This window comes from Cyrtonyx montezumae, unplaced genomic scaffold, assembly GCF_038088225.1.
Source record: "Cyrtonyx montezumae isolate F1298 unplaced genomic scaffold, pur_monq_1.0 scaffold_6, whole genome shotgun sequence".
Classification (NCBI taxonomy): Eukaryota; Metazoa; Chordata; class Aves; order Galliformes; family Odontophoridae; genus Cyrtonyx; species Cyrtonyx montezumae.
This window is the reverse complement of record NW_027072067.1, coordinates 10401065-10417421: the sequence shown is the minus strand read 5'-3', so window position 1 is coordinate 10417421 and position 16357 is coordinate 10401065. Positions and strand designations below refer to the sequence as shown.

At 43.2% G+C, this 16357-nt stretch overlaps 2 protein-coding genes across 2 annotated transcripts in view; one reads left to right on the top strand and one right to left on the bottom strand.

Annotated features, from left to right (window-relative positions):
• FANCD2 (FA complementation group D2) overlaps positions 1-12055 on the bottom strand; it is a 40778-nt gene extending 28723 nt beyond the window's left edge. Inside the window, exons 1-13 of the mRNA XM_065749699.1 lie at positions 11977-12055; positions 11166-11297; positions 10078-10145; positions 9256-9359; positions 8394-8457; positions 6563-6615; positions 5114-5192; positions 4251-4375; positions 3640-3727; positions 3143-3247; positions 1952-2052; positions 1038-1146; positions 50-85 (exon numbers count right to left, since the gene is read on the bottom strand). Of these exons, the coding sequence (XP_065605771.1) occupies positions 50-85; positions 1038-1146; positions 1952-2052; positions 3143-3247; positions 3640-3727; positions 4251-4375; positions 5114-5192; positions 6563-6615; positions 8394-8457; positions 9256-9359; positions 10078-10145; positions 11166-11297; positions 11977-12055 (1143 nt within the window). The remainder of the gene's footprint in view (positions 1-49; positions 86-1037; positions 1147-1951; positions 2053-3142; positions 3248-3639; positions 3728-4250; positions 4376-5113; positions 5193-6562; positions 6616-8393; positions 8458-9255; positions 9360-10077; positions 10146-11165; positions 11298-11976) is intronic.
• A 531-nt stretch (positions 12056-12586) lies between these two features.
• EMC3 (ER membrane protein complex subunit 3) lies at positions 12587-16357 on the top strand. Its single transcript, XM_065749354.1, has 8 exons — positions 12587-12767; positions 12853-12910; positions 13457-13550; positions 14210-14314; positions 14927-15008; positions 15171-15250; positions 15820-15902; positions 16116-16357. The coding sequence occupies exons 1-8, from the start codon at positions 12613-12615 to the stop codon at positions 16242-16244; spliced, it is 786 nt and encodes a 261-aa protein (XP_065605426.1). The 5' UTR covers positions 12587-12612; the 3' UTR covers positions 16245-16357.

Below are 16357 nucleotides of genomic sequence, written 5' to 3'. Positions count from 1 at the left end.
ACAACCAGAAAAGGACACTCGCAAAGACAAGCAGAGTCAGAAGTATTACCTTGTGGTCAGACACAGACATGCTGTTCTCAATAGCCTAAGAGCAAAAAAAAGATCAGAAACAAAAAACAAGAGAACTGTTAAGTACAACTCTGTATTCCAAAACCAAGAGTGTTACATGAAGACAAATGAAAAAAGGGCATACACCAAAACACTTCTCTGCAAAAGGACAGCTATTCAAATCAGCAAACTGGGTCTTGCCAACAGCAGAGAATCCAGAAGGGACTCAAAGAAAAGGACACAAAAATTCAGCATGGATATTTTGCAAGACCAATGCTGTTGAAAAGAGATCTAAAGTTCTCTCCAATAAAAAGTAGCCTCATCATTTACACTGAAACACAATTTAAAATGAAATTTAGCACAGTATCAGTCAACGTTGAAATCTTGCTAGATGTTATTTTATTATTATTTACTTTATTTACTCTTTTATTTAGAGGGCAGTGAGGTGCTGGCACTGCTGCTCAGAGCTGTGGGTGCTCATCCCTGGAGGTGCCCCAAGCCATGGGAGGGCACTGGGCATCCTGAGCTGGGGGGGAGCCAGTCTATGGCAGGGGTGGGGCTGGGGGGGTCCCTTCCAACCCAACCGTGCTGTGATTCTATGATTATCAAACACCTTAAAGCTTTATAAAACTCAGTCTCAACATATGGGTAAACATATTTTCTTCTATCAGAAAGAGAATAAAAATGTCTTTTTATTTTTTCCCCAAATTCACTTGTAAACACGTAGAACCAAGCTCACCCTGCACTCCAAATCTGAGATTTGTGTGGAGGAGCCCAGTGATCACCTTGCAAGCACTGTAAAATCAGTAAATGAATAAGCAAGCAGACTCCTGAAAATATACTGCTTATTTGGAACTGAATTATATCACTATCAGTAACTATCAGGGCTAACATTCACATTTTGATATCCCATTTGATTAGATTAAAGCTGAGGCTCAACCTAGGGATTGAATTATGTGAGGAAACAAGGACTGATGTGTGCATCTTACCTTAATCCAAGCTTCAGAGACATCCTTCTGGAATCTTACAGCTAGCTTGATCACATCAAAAAGAACCTTCACACAATTCTGGCTAGTGGTTATTTGGCTCATGGAAGAACTGTTAATAACCAGAGAAGATGACTCACTGTAAATACTGTTGTAGAAGGAACAAGGCAGCCTACCAATCACAGCAGTTCTCAAAAAGAAACTATTCTTTAGAGGGAGTGCTTTGGTAAGGACAGGGAGATTCAGAACAGGGTGGAAGCAGACACTGCAGGACCACAGACATACTAGGAGGAATCTAAAGATGAACTTGCAGCAAGCAGTTTCATTACAAGTGGGGCTGTGTACCCTCATGCAGACGCAGATGGCTTCCTGTCTTTTCTGACTTTGGCAAAAGGATGTATGCTATGCACAGGGCACTGTCAACGCACCAGATAAGTGCAGAAAGAAAAAAAAAAAGAGGGGTAGGGATAAGCTGGGAGAGCTGCTGAATTAAGGTGAACATTTTTTCTCTACAACAAAACGTGTCAGTATGTTGTCTGTGGAGTCTAAGGTCTAGAAGGGGGTCACAGAAAGGCTCCGAGTTGCTCAGAATAAGAAAATAAACCCCAGCTGCCACTTCAACCTCTGAAGATGACACCAAGAATTAAAAACAGATTTTCTTTCCCAGGAGATTTATTCTGATAGCTGAATTTTTCACTCAAGGCAGGACTGCTCATCAACCTTCATTCGACCAACACACACTGCAGGGGAAGCTGTCTGAACAAGGACTGACAAGAAATAGAAGTGTCAGCACCTTCACTTAGGACAAATTACAATGCACGTAAGTAGATGCGTCTCTGAGACCAGAAAAAGAAGAGATGAAAAGAAGACATGAAGGCCTCTTATACCATCTCTTGACAGCAGAATTGCATAGTTACCTGGCCTGGGCTTGGCTTTTAAGCTTTTTCTGGGAACCTAGCATCTGCAGCGGCAGAATGCATGATGACAGATCCAAGCTCTTACGAAGATCAGAAATCACCTGTAAAACACAAATCTCTGCACAAACTGTTCTGAAATACGAGGGGGGAACAAGAAAGGCTAAGGAAAAGGAAACAAAAATGTTTCTGAATAACCCAAGAATTACAAATCAAATGCTCACGTATTTGTAAAGATGCCTAAACCTTTAGCTATGCTCAGCTTTTTTTCTTCTTAAATACTTCATCATATTCCGATGGCATGAGTGCACGCATGCAGAAAGCAGAAAAGGATTTCTTAAAAGCTACCCCATGAAATTCCCACCTACAGACATGACGTGCTGCTGTTAACTAATTTCATCTTATTTAGGTGCAGACCAGAATATGAGACAGCTACAGGAATTCTGGAGCATGCTGTTGTCAAATAGTAGATCAGCACAGGTTGGGTTGCATGATATAGGCATACATTTTTCATAGTGATCTCCCTTGAAGATCTGGGCAGATCACAATCCATATCTGACTTCTGCTGAGGTTTCCTCTAATGTTCAAAGGTTCAGCAAGGTTGGCTCAATAAAACATGTCTAATTCATTTTAAAAATATTCTTTGGTAAATCAGCTTCAAAACCAGAGGAATCTTACAAGAAGAATGAAAACAGTCCTCCAAACATAAGCCACTCTTGAATGTTTCCAAAGTAGTATTTAGAACAGAATTTGGTGGAAAAAAAACAAGAAGAGAATTACCAAGTTATAATCCCAGTTCTGTTGGATAACTGAGGAGTTTAGAACCCTTCTAATAAGTGAATTTTATCTAAGAATTTTTAAAGACTTAAATTTGCCTCAAAAATAGCTTTTCAGTCTAAGAACTTAACAGAATTTCAAATCGTTGACACTGAAAAGATTATTACAAATTCTAAAAACAAATGAGAAAAATCTGCCAGCAAAAGAGGTAGATTTCAATTTCACACCTCAAAGCAAAACCCAAATCCATCTCAAAGGACAGCTGCTTTCCACACGTGCTTTGATCCTTGATAGTATTACAGTTTTACTTCAAACTATTAAAGCATACGTGTTTGTGTGCTGAAGGAACCAGCCTCTGTTAAAACACATACTGGATTATAAAACCGATCAGTCTTTAGTACAGGGAAAATACTGTACCTCTACAGCATCTGCAGTCTTGACATTATGAAGGATGAATTTTATGACCACAGGCAAATCCTCCAGTTTTACAGAAGGCACAATAGTCATGGCAGACTGCCGCACCTGGAGAAGAGCAACATGGGTTAGATGCAATAACCTGGTTCACAGAGTGGGTTGTTGGAAGGGATCTTTGGAGGTCTTCAATGCATCCTTCTGCTCAGAGCAGGAATAACACCCCTACTAGACCAGACCTAGCCTTGGGCTTTCCTAAATCTTGAGGATTTTCAGGTATAGACAGAGCCCTCCCCTCCACACTGCTGCATCTGATAATCCATGTCAGTGCTGCAGACCTTAACCCATTTTCCAAACGTCCAATGTGAACCCCATAGGCCGTAATCTGTGACAGCTGCTCCTTACCATATCACCTGGTACTGCTTAGCACCATCATTTTTAAGTGGTTTTCAAAAGGCAAGAGCATAAAAGATTCTGCTTGACCACTCAGTAGAAGCTCCTACCTCAGCCAGAAGTTCTGCATCAAGATCCAAACGAGAAAGAGCATCCAGAATAGGAACTGTGAGCCGCCTGCCCTGCTTTAGTAAGGAGCTGATGTGCAAGGAAAAGAAAATAAATCATCCTCTTAATACAACCATGAATGGATCTTTAGTAACCTGTAAGATTCTAGCAGTGTTTGTGTTTGCTGCAAATATCTCTGAAACAGAGAACATACACCACTGACATTATAAAAACTTCACTCCCTAAATTATCACTCTCTGAAATGCTTCTCTGGAAGCATTCGTGGCCAGGCTGGATGGGGCTGGGAGCAACCTGCTCTGGTGGGAAGAGTCCCTGCCTGTAGTGGGGGCTTGGAACTAGACTATCTTAAAGGTCCCTTCCAACTCAAACCATTTATGATTCTATGATCAGTCTATGCTATACCCACTCAAGATCTGAATGTTTTAGGTTATTTTGGAGCATTTAGAGCTCTTTAAGAGCAAAAAACAGCATGTAAAAAACATCCTGCTGTTGTGCAGCTTTAGTCAGTCCTGGTACAAGCTGTATTCATACATGATTTTTTTTTCCATTAAAAGCAAGAAAGAAGAGGGGGAGAAAATAGAATCAGCTGTACCTCAACTCTCTGGCAACCTCATTTTGCTGGGAGTCCTCCAGGATCTCAGGTAAACTGGTGATAATATCATGCTGGATTGGTACAGGAGACACACTAAGCATCTGCATTAACTTCTTGACAAGATCCTGTGGAGAAGAGGATCGCTTGTAAAATGGATGAGTCCCACCACTAGCAAGTGGTTCCTTAGAGAGACAATACTATGCACAAAAGATCCTTCAGGAAGGAATTTGCTTGGATTTATGTTAACTGCCCCTGAACTCATTGTCCTACTGGGGCAGGGAATCATAGCATAGGCATTTGGGAACAACATTTTACAAGCAGAACTGGTGTGTCTTGCTGACTTGAAAGAAGCTGGGAAACCCAGCATCAAGCTTTCCAGAGTCTAGTATGAATTCTCAGTTCTCTTCATTCTGGGACTCTCCTTAGCAACAGCCCTTCAGTACAAAGTAACTCACAGAGGCTGCTGATGTAGAAAGGGAAAGAAGGAACCACTAAATCCAGAACAGAGAATTCATCCCCAGATGCTGGCAAGTATCCAGTAAATCTTGTCAAAATCAAATAAGAGGAGCCCATAACTTCCTGCCAGCAACTGCTTCAGAACATGGATAAGTATGTACAGATACAAATTTATGAAGACAATATGAAAGAGTTCCAGCAAGAGGAAAATAAAAAGAGATGTTCAGAAGACACTGAAGGAAAGAATGTAAAAAAGAATTAAATTTCACTGGGTATTTAATTCATTCTGGGTGTGAATATGGAAACATCTGTTCATATTATCATCAAAAAATGACCTCAGCCCACCTGAGAGGTGTTCCAGATGTTAACTGGAAAAGCATGCACACAGCTGTAGCACCAGTACCCACCTGGCTGTCAAGGAGACTGTCGAGCCACTTAAACTGATTGACAATGAGCCGAGGGAAGTTTGTTCCAAAGGTACCCACACTAAAGTGACAGAAGCAGAACACAGCTGAGTCAGATCCACAGGCTCAAAGGCTGCTGGTCAGCAAAACCATGAAATGAAAGTCACATTAACCAACTATTCAAATTCCATTATGGAAATATAATCAACAACTGTAGAGCTTTTAACACCATGGAGGAACCCTACCTCTCACTGTACACACCATCAACCTGTCTCAGAACACTACCACCAACATCCTCATTACAACACAAGCAACTTGACCTCACTTCAGACCTCCTGTGCTACTGTAAATGTGGCTATGCTGGCTTAGCCTAAATCTCCCCTGAGCCTAGTGTCCCTGTCCCCAGCTGCTGTTGGTGTTAGATGCATTTGGCTAAGCTGTAAGAAAGGGAGCATGCACAGAGCCACCTTATCCCAGAGCTTCCACTCAGCCTCCAACAATAAGCAGTTGAGTAAATTCCCAAGGCAGAAGCTGGTGCCCAGTCCCTCCCACCTACTCTCCAGCAGTACATTTATCATACATTAGTTTCCCTTCATCAGTCTTCACAAAAAAAATAAACAAGAACAACCACAGTTATTTCAGACCTCTACACTCCACAGCAACAAACCCTGTAAGGTTACACACTATTCCTGCATTAGGTTAATAAAATGGATGTCCTCTGCCCAGGTACGAAGTGACATGAAAACCATAGCAGTCTGATAGGTTGCAGAGGTCCATGCTTTTTTGTCAGTTTGGCTGAAATTGTCCAGTCAATTTGTAGTTACAGATTAGTTGCAATTAATGCTGTTTCTCATCCCACAGTTAAGTTCTATTGCTCTTCACAATCCATTTTGGATTAGATGATCATGAAAATTTGCCACCATCAGCTGTTACCTCACTTTTCATTTCCTTTTCCACATATAGACATGCTGAACAGCCCATATCTCCACGAGACCTCCTCCTTGTGCAAAACGTACCACCATGTTCTCCATTCAAGAAAAAACAACAGATGCTTCTATTTTGTTCGACTACAAACTGCATTCTTAAAAGGAGGTCTGTTTGCATCTAACAGCCACATAGAACTCTGCCAGCTGCTTTCCTCTTGCTTAAATAACAGGATACCTCACAGTCCCTCTGCTGAAATACTTCCATTGTTGGTGCCAACAGCTAGCAGAAGCATAATGGATCATGGGGTCATGCAATCACCGTCTATGAATTTGTCTCCTGATATGTGCACCCACGTAGTGGTACCCACAGATGATTTTACACATGGATAAATAATGGTATTTTTCAAAACAGCGGTGCAGACATCCATGTGGGTAAATTTGAAATAACAGTTAAAGTCAAACAGCTGGTGACTGTTCAAAAGAAAGAGGTATATTTCCAGATAGAGGGAAAACAGCCTGTACTCACACATCAAAAAAGAACTCGGGGATCTTTTCCAACAACAGCGTTACCACTGCAGGCTGTAAGAAAGGGAAAAGGACATGGTTAGGCTGACAAATTACTGCTTGTACTGAGGCACTGCTACAGGAACTAACCTTCCACTAAAGGTGAAATATGCACAGAGAATAAGAGATTCAAAAGGACAAGTAAAAATACTTCCTCTGTAAGACATCTCTTCCCTAATGCCAGAAGGGAGGCACTCCGCCTGCAAGCTGAAAAGCACAACTTGGAAGCTATCTGCATAATGTAGCTGTAGCAGAGCAGATGGCCAGGATTTCTAATTACTGTGGGCCAAACTGGGCTCTCTGTCTCAGCCCCAGCTGAGTTTCTTTTCACTCCACAAGAATCCAAATCAACAACTTGAGGCTGGTTTGAAAACTGCCCACATGCTTTTGCCATTTTCTCCACAGACCTGATTCTTTCTCCCCTTGAATTTCTGGCTCAAACATAATTCAGAAAACAAAAAAAAAAAAAGGGGGATTTAAGGCGAAAATTTTTAAATGCATTTTAAGGGAGTTTAAATCCATAGTTGTTCTCAGGTTTCTCATGCCATGGTGAGATGACACGTTCAACTCCATATAAATGTTGATGCAGCTATTATACAAATCAGCAGATCTTGTTATTGATGGCAATGTTTTGAAACACACTAAAACAACCACATCCATCCTCTTTAAATATCACCTCAGTGCATTTTACTTCACTTGTATGATTGGCTTTTAGTTCCCAAGAAGGCCAGTGGAGCAGGAGCTTCAACAGCACTATAGGATTGAAAACCGTTGTCTTTGGGGCCACATTTGAGAAGGAGACAAAAAGAGAACAACATGTCTTTATTGCTATGACGTTCCTTGTACCAGGACCAGCCTGTATGTTCATTTTCCCCTTCTTTCCATTGCAAGGCAGAGGAAAAGTTCATAAGTTCATAAGTTCATAAGGTTGGAAAGGACCTATAAGATCATCTAGTCCAACCATCCTCCTATCACTATCTCTACCCAACTACTAAATTAAGTCCTTTAGCACCTCATCTAAACGCTTCTTGAACAGCGCTAGGGATGGTGCCTCAACCACCTCCCTAGGCAGGCCATTCCAGTGCCTGACCACTCTTTCAGAAAAGAAATGCTTCCTCAGGTCTAATCTAAATCTTCCCCGGCGCAACTTGTGGCCATTCCCTCTCGTCCTGTCATTACTTATCAGGGAGAAGAGGCCCACCCCCTCCTCACCACAACCCCCCTTCAGGAAGTGGTAGAGTGCAATAAGGTCTCCTCTGAGCCTCCTCTTCTCCAGACTGAACAATCCCAGCTCCCTCAGCCGCTCCTCATAAGACTTGTGCTCCAGACCCCTCACCAGTTTTGTTGCCCTTCTCTGAACACGCTCCAGGGCCTCAATGTCCTTCTTGTAGTGAGGGGCCCAAAACTGAACACAGTACTCGAGGTGCGGCCGTACCAGAGCTGAGTACAGGGGGATGATCACCTCCCTGCTCCTGCTGGCTACACTATTTCTAATACAGGCCAGGATGCTGTTGGCCTTCTTGGCCACCTGGGCACACTGCCGGCTCATGTTGAGCCGAGCATCAACCAACACCCCCAGGTCCTTTTCCTCTCTACATTCTTCAAGCCATTCTGCCCCAAGCCTTCTACAAGCCTTCTACCCCAAGTTCTTCTACATCTGCCACCAGCAACAGCAGGAAGGGGAGATAGCACTTTATCTGCCTCACCAATTCTCCTAATCTGCTAGTTACACAAACAAGAGGGTCCCAAAATAAATCAATACCACCATAAAGAGCAAACTAAGATGTACATACCTGTAAGATCTTAATTCCAAGCAGCAGTTTAATGAGGCTTTCACAATATGAGTGCACCAGAGTCCTGCAAGGTGAAAGATTCCACTGCAGTTGTGCATTCAAGTGAGGAGAACAGACCAACTCTTTCCATTACTTTCTTTCTATTTTTAAATCCACTTATGATGACTTTTACATGTCAGGGGTATAGACCTCTTACTTGAAAATACATTTTCAGGATTTCTAAGCATAGAATTCTTTTAGAAGTGAAAAAATGAAAACGAGTTGCCAGGTTTTTACAAATTCCATTCCTAACCATCTCATTATTATCTTTCCTGTGTGAGATTTTCCAATTTTTAGACCATATGGAAGCCTAGAAATTAAAGGTATTACATTAACAACAACAAAGTTATGTGCTGGTTGGACATTCCTAACCCAGCATCAAAACAAACTGGAGGCTTCAGTCTAAAGTCACCAGTTGGGTGTAAGAAAGTTTTCCCACAGGTATACAAAAGGGGAAAACACTCCAACCAAAGAATGACAGGATCTGCCTCTTCAGAATGAAACTGAAAACTCAGGTACAGTGCTAAAAGCATTGTTAGTTCAGTGTGAGGAACAGTAGGCCTTGGAATAATGTTGGCCACAAGAAGGAGGAGGGGGGCTCAGTTCATGCCACAGGTAGCTAGTAAGTTCTGTGACTTAACACTTTACAACTACTGCTATTGAACAGGGAATTGGATTACACTAGTCAGCGTTGCACAGGACACAGGTCTTGTTATGCATCTGCCAAAGCTATGGCCTTCCCCTCCACTCAGCTCAGTGCTATATGACATTAAGAACAGACAAGACCTGACCAAAGGGGAGGATAAAAATATATTTTCCAGACCTTGACCCCTCAGTCCGTGCAGGAGTGCATGGCAAGAGGCAGTTCTTGAACTGGCTTCTGTCCTTAATGTGAGATTCCAATCCACTGATAAACTGCTTCACAACCTGGAAAGCAGAGAGAAATTATCCACCTCCTGAAAAGATGCATCAATCAACTGCTGTCTTACAGGATACTCTTTACAAGCAGGTGATGAAATCAGCAGAGAGGTTTCCTATGCAGCTAGCCACGGGCAGACAGAAATTGTGACAGAAGAAATGCTAAATAAAATCTATTCTAAATGCAAAAGAAACATTAGTTGTTCTACAAAATTATAACGCAACAGTATCATGCTTCACCTGGACTTAAAAGGGCTTTCCTCAACTCACTGTTTGGCTAGAACAGCAACATTTAAGGTGACAAGAGCTACATCCAAAAAACATTTGCAAGATTCCAATTGTTGGCCTTGGCAGTTTCCTGCCAGGAAAACATTGTGGCACCTTTCATGTTGCCAGCTCCCAGCTAATAGAAAACCAAGCGCAGCTTTCACTAGGAAATTAAGGAACTGGTTTTGCTCACTTAAGAGTCTGCTTCTATTGAATACTGCCAGTGAATTATTTTAATAGGGCATGTCACTGGAAATGCAGCACTTGCATTTGAAATTGTGCAAAACTAATCTCAGAGCAAGCACGCCACAGGGGGTAAGACACACAAGCTGGTCATCATTTCACTCCTGACTGTTCAGAACAGTGAGACCATAATGCTGGAATGACAACATTGAAAGGATTGGGGAACCTGGGCTGCATTTTCAATCTGGCTCCTGCCAAAGCTGAGTCAGTTACTTACACCTGGGTAAGATGGGTGCTTCTCCAGTGCCACGCGGAGCTTCTTCTGGAAAGCTGTTTGATCCACAGCTAAGGAGAAGTTTCAAAAAGAGAATAAAGAAACTGACATGTTTTAGTCATACAGTATCAAAACAGCTGCACAGGAGAGCTCTCAGGATCATTCACCATTATTTTGGCATTTGCTCTATCAAGAGCTCCAGTTAGCAAAAGCCTGAGCAATGTCACCACTTGTGCTCTCTCCACCCTGAGCTGAAGGCAGCCAGTAGCATAAAAAGCCTTGATGGACAAATTCCTACCATTTTTTTTTGGTAGATAAAAACCTATCCAAGATAGAACAAGGGATTAAGATGTGAAGGAAGAATTTCCCAGGGATTTTTTTCTGTTGTTCTTAAAAGTGCAGCACAATCCTTACCAGAAGTGCAACCCAAAGGACCCTTTGCCTAACATGCTGGAGTAGCCAACTTCCAACAGTCAGCACTGTAACCACAAGCAAAGCTCATTCATGTGATATGGTGTGTAATGTCACACAGATGAGCCACCCCGGCATCCCTGCTGCAGCAGGGGCAAAACAATTCTTGTATCATAGAGCTAGAACATGGAGAGCCCCTGCACAACATAATTCAACTTTCTGCTGCTTAAACTATGACAAAGGTGAAGTAGATTTATCAAGCAGATGTTTCCTCCATTTGCTGAAGGCCCTGTATGAACTAAAAGGAGTTTGTTTTCCTGTTTCAGAGCTCATGACTCTGTAGTTCAATAAAGCAATAGTTATTTCATCCATCCTGGTCTGAGGAATTAAAAAATACAGTAACCACAAATGGAATTAGATTGCATCTACCTCCAATAATATCTCAAAAGTCTTTTGACTTAACATATATACACTTAAAAACCCACTGCAATGCGTTTGGGTGACGCACTCAGGCAGGAACTGTTCAATTCAGTAAGTGTACAACAAATAAGAGGCCAGATGAAAGTCTCCTTGAACTTGGGAAAAAACTGTCCCAAGAGTTTTTTTACTCCAAAAGTAACAAAGATCTTTGCTTTCTAACAGTCAACTTTGCAGGGTTTCACACACAAGTCAGAGCATACCTATTTCATTCTGTCCTTCCCCAGGTTTCAGTGTGATTCCTGATGTTCTCAGGAGCTCTTCAAATACTCCCTCATTCTCCAATCCACCTTGGAGAGGGGCCCTCTTATCAGAAGTCCGCGACTTCTTACTTTCTGAGAAAACAAGACAACCTAGATCTAATTACTCTGCAAAAAAAGAGAAGCCTGAATCTTTCATAAAAAGAATTAATTTAAAATTAACCTTCTAGTAACAAAGTAATTCAGGAATACACTTATGGAATCAGATCAACAGCAGTGCTGCAAGGTTCCATTTGACAGCAGTTGTTAGCTAACTCAAATCCCAGTGATGTAAGGCTCCCTCAGTGCCTTACTCCCAGGCGAGATGTATCTGCTAACAAGTGACAAACTGCACAGTACTGGAGCACACACTTCCTCTGCCCTAAGAAGCACAGATTGGATCTAGATTCTTCTACCACAGTTGTGTTTTAGGTATCCTATCCATCTGCTAAAGCAAAACATTTTCCTTTCAGCCACATTAGAAAGAAACCTCTCTAAGAGGTTTCTCTGGTTTTAGAGATATCCACTTTAATCAAATGGAACTGACCCACGGACTCCAAAGGCACTGAAGCTCCAGATGGATAACACTGACCAAAGGTACAGGGACTGAGAAAGGACATGGCACTGCTTTTAGTGTTGTTACTTTATCGTGACTCATAAAAATAATACTGTTTAAGATCAATAGTATTGTTAACAATTAGCTACTGATGCTATCAAAGCCATCACTACAGCAGCTGCTGCTGTTACCAGAGGGTTTCCATTCACCACACAGTACCTGAGCATCTACTCAGCAACTCTGTCTTGGAGCTCTCTTCAGAAACGTCAATTTTGCACAACTTCCTTTTTGAAAACATGGTGACAAGCCCTTTGTCGCTGCCTGTAAGAACGCAAAGGTGAGGTGAGTTTAAGAGACGTGATTTTAGTTCAGTTTGGAGTGAAGGTTTTTTCGATGTTCTTTTCTAAACAACTCAAGAACGAAGCCACGAACAGCGAAGGGAAACGACCCAAGGGCGCGTTTCTCAGAGGCGGATGGCTTGCCCGGCTGACGGCATCGCACCGCTTTTTTCCAGTGCGCTGGCACTGAGGTTTCAGAGCCTGCTGCAAACAGCACGATACCTTGCCCTCACGGAAGCTCTCTCAGCACGGACCCGGCCGACTAGTCCTCTCCGGGTGGGCGAGGCGGGGTAGCAGCGTCCGGAGCAGAGAAACCCCTCTCGACTCACCTTTCCGGGTCACAGCTGAAGAGTATAAGCGGTCCAACCGCGCCCCCCCACCCCCAGCGGAACTCGAGCTTCCCGCCGCCGGCGCGCGGTGACGTACTTCCGGCGCCCAGCGGAAGCGGGGCCTGGGGCGGCCCGGAAGCGGCCGGAGCTCGAGCGGGAGCCGGGCCGCGGTCAGGAGCGAAATCACGATGAGCGAGCCCGAGCTGCTGCTGGATTCCAACATCCGTCTGTGGGTGGTGCTGCCCATCGTCTTCATCACCTTCTTCGTGGGCATGATCCGCCACTACGTCTCCATCCTGTTGCAGAGCGACAAGCGCCTCACGCAGGAGCAGGTGTCGGACAGGTCAGGGCCCGGCCCCATCCCCGTCTCCTTCCTTTCCTGTTCCCGAAGGTGCCGCCGCTGCTCACACCGCCTCTCACTTTTGCAGCCAAGTCCTGATTCGGAGCAGAGTCCTGCGGGAAAATGGAAAATACATCCCGAAGCAGGTACGGAGGTGCGTGGGCAGCTCTGGTCTCATAGAGAAACGGCCCCGAGGCGGGGCCGGGCGCAGGGCCCCCTGCAGCCCCCTCCCTGCCGGTGCTGCCTGGCGTGGCACGCTGAAATGAAGCCTGCCTCCAAAGCACCGTGCTTAACATCTGCCGGCAAACCCGCGGGGAGTGAGAGCTCTGGAGAACGAGGGACTCGGCTGCTCGTATTTGCTCATTTGCTGCCTGGTTCGTGTACTGTAAAAGCTGTAAGTAGGGGTGAGGGAGTGGAACTATCCACTGTGTGGTATCAGTGCTGAGCCAGCAGGAACTCCACACGGCGTGAAAGGTGAATTCTTCTTAAGAGAATTATTAGGGTTATTTCAGGAATTTTAGCAAGACAGAAAGATGGTACTCAGGGAAGCATCAAAGTAATGAGCTTTAGGGCATCCACGTGGTGAAGCAGCTGAGGGAAATGACGTATTGTCAAATAGCTCCTCAGGTATCTAAATGAGCAAGAAATAATGCTGCTCTTGATTGCTAACAATGCTGGCATTTTGTTTTCAGTCATTCCTGACTCGGAAATACTATTTTAATAACCCAGAAGATGGTTTTTTTAAGAAAACGAAAAGAAAGGTGGTGCCTCCTTCACCAATGACAGGTATGTTAAGATGTGATGAATACAGGCAAGAAGAATATGTCATTTTCTGCCAAGGTAGCAAGGGGAGCCGCCTTGGCAAAATGTTCAGTGAATGTGAGGGTGGAGGTGGGAAATGAGCTGAGGCTGGAGGGCAGAGAAGAGGTGAGGTAGCACTGTGTTGGGTCACTTCAGCATTTTAGTCTCACAAGACAAGCATCTCAGCACTGACAGAAATGGGAGTCCTGCTCTCACTTGTGTTCTGCTGCCTCTTTTCTGTACCAGCTCTAGCAGGACCTTCTCTAAACTCTTTAGTTTATGTAACTGTAACTCATTAATGGATCCGAAGACATCAGAAGCAAATTGGCTGAATTGTTCATTGTCACTTCTCTAGGTAAACAGTCTCACAGAGAGGTACAGCAATTTTGGAGATCTGGAGTAAGGGATGGGGTCATACACAGCGGAAAACACGTGTTTTCAGCAGCAGCCACTGCTACAATGACTACTCATCTTATTTTGCAAAATATTTGATGATTGACAGTAGAAACTAATAGATACAGGTAGATAGAGGGGTAGAACTATTACTTCTCATTCCGTTTTGTATTTGAGACACCTGACCATGGTGAAGTTTATCTCCTTTATTGTGCTGCACTGCTACATGATGTTAAACGTTTGATTTACAGATCCCACCATGTTGACAGACATGATGAAAGGGAATGTAACTAACGTTCTGCCCATGATCCTTATTGGTGGTTGGATCAACATGACGTTCTCAGGATTTGTCACAAGTAAGCATGAGGAATAACACAGCTCTGGCCACACTGGGTGAGGACCTCTAGGGTCTGAACTCCCATCAGAAATCTGATCCCATCCCTGAAAGCAGACTGGAAGCAGGGTGAATCCAGCTTGTGGTGCTGCACAAAGTGCATTCATTGGAGGGAAGGTTATTTTCTTAGCTGGAGATGATCACAAACAAAACAGCTTGTACTTGGAACAGTTGTAGTGGTGAAAACAGTGTTTATTAAAACTGCTCAGGGAATTTTTCTCTGAACTTGTCCAGGCAGTGTGTAACGCAGAGTTTGCAAATCAAACATACTTGCTGAAATGCAGTATGTTTTTTTTCCTTGCTGTTTATGCAGTAACTGTTTCTGTAAAAAAAAAAAAAAAAGCATTTCCCTTCACAGACACTGAATCAACAGCTATGATAGTTTGGCTGGGATGGATTTAAAAAGGTTTCATTTCAAAATAAGTATTAGAATTACTGCTTTTTCAAAAGTCTGTGTTGTTATTTTATGCATTACCTTCAGACTACACTAAGCCTAATGAAAGAAACATCTACTGGCTTTGCAGTCTGCTCCACAAGTACACTGTGTGAAACTGGCTTTCATTTTGCCCTTCAGCAAAGGTCCCATTTCCTCTGACACTGCGTTTCAAACCAATGTTGCAGCAGGGAATTGAACTGCTTACTTTAGATGCATCCTGGTAAGTGTGTTCTCCACAAAGCTGAATGAATGTGAAATATTCTGAATGCATTAGTAACCCCTGAATAGCCTGTGTGTGCTTGTGAAATAAAATCACAAGCAATGTTTGCCACATGCAGGCATCTTTAAACTGAAGTCAGACACGCCTGTTTTGATTTCCCAGGGTGAGCTCTGCTTCCTGGTACTTCTTGAATGTGTTTGGACTCAGAAGCATTTATACTCTCATTCTGGGTCAAGATAATGGTAAGTCACCGTCACTTCTGGGAAGGAGCTGGCTTCTTCTGTTAGATGGCCTGCTGTGGAAGCATTTCTGTATTTCCAACCAGAGAACCTATCTCACTTCTGTGAGATTACCCTCCACTAGCCAGGTTTGACATCACCTGCAGCAATAACTCAATTCCCTTGCAGCAGCTGTTAGCTAATTGTGCTATCACAGAGCTAACCTCTGTGGTAATTAACCTATGCTTTCCTTCTCATCAAATCAGTAAGCTGAAACTTCTGATGTCAGCCTTGCTTTGATTGCTGGCAAGGATCAGTTTTAACAAAAGCTGCAGTAGTCACTTAATGTTACATGCAAGGCGAGATGGTTATGGAGAATGTAAAGGACCATATTTTCCTCCATCTGCCTGCATATGTTAAGTAATTTTAGCTAAGATGTAAGGAACGAGGACAAGATGTCCATGTGAGTTCCAACAAGTTAGTATTTTGTTGGGGGGGTTGGGCTTTCCAACTTTTAGCCCAGCCTGGTGGCTCTGTGCTCCAAGTGCTGCTCAGTAAAGCAAGTAAAAATAAACCTCTCATTTCTCTTGTAGCTGCAGATCAGTCCAGGGTGATGCAAGAACAAATGACAGGGGCAGCAATGGCCATGCCAGCAGATACTAACAAAGCATTTAAGGTACGGTATTTCCTTTTTGCTTTCCCCATGTCAACCAAGGGAATCACTCTGGCTTTCTGTTCTTAAAATCAGAGGTGATGACTGCTGAGGTATATAGAAGTTGCCTGGGGTCTGGCAGTGCTGCAGTATGCTGAAGCAAACCTGGTAAGACAGTCCTATCTGACTCAAATCTGCCTTTTTTTTTTTTTCTACCTCCGTTTCATTTCAATGAAGACTGAATGGGAAGCTTTGGAATTGACTGATCACCAGTGGGCCTTAGAGGATGTAGAAGAAGAGCTTATGGCAAAAGACCTCCATTTTGAAGGCATGTTTAAGGAAGAAATACAGACCTCCATCTTCTGAATGTGAGAATGTTATTGTCTCTTGTAAAAGAAATTGAAAGTTGCACAAAACTGTATAATGTATTTAGCAAAGCTAAGAATAAAAGAAACACACCATGTTCAGTATTGCAGTTA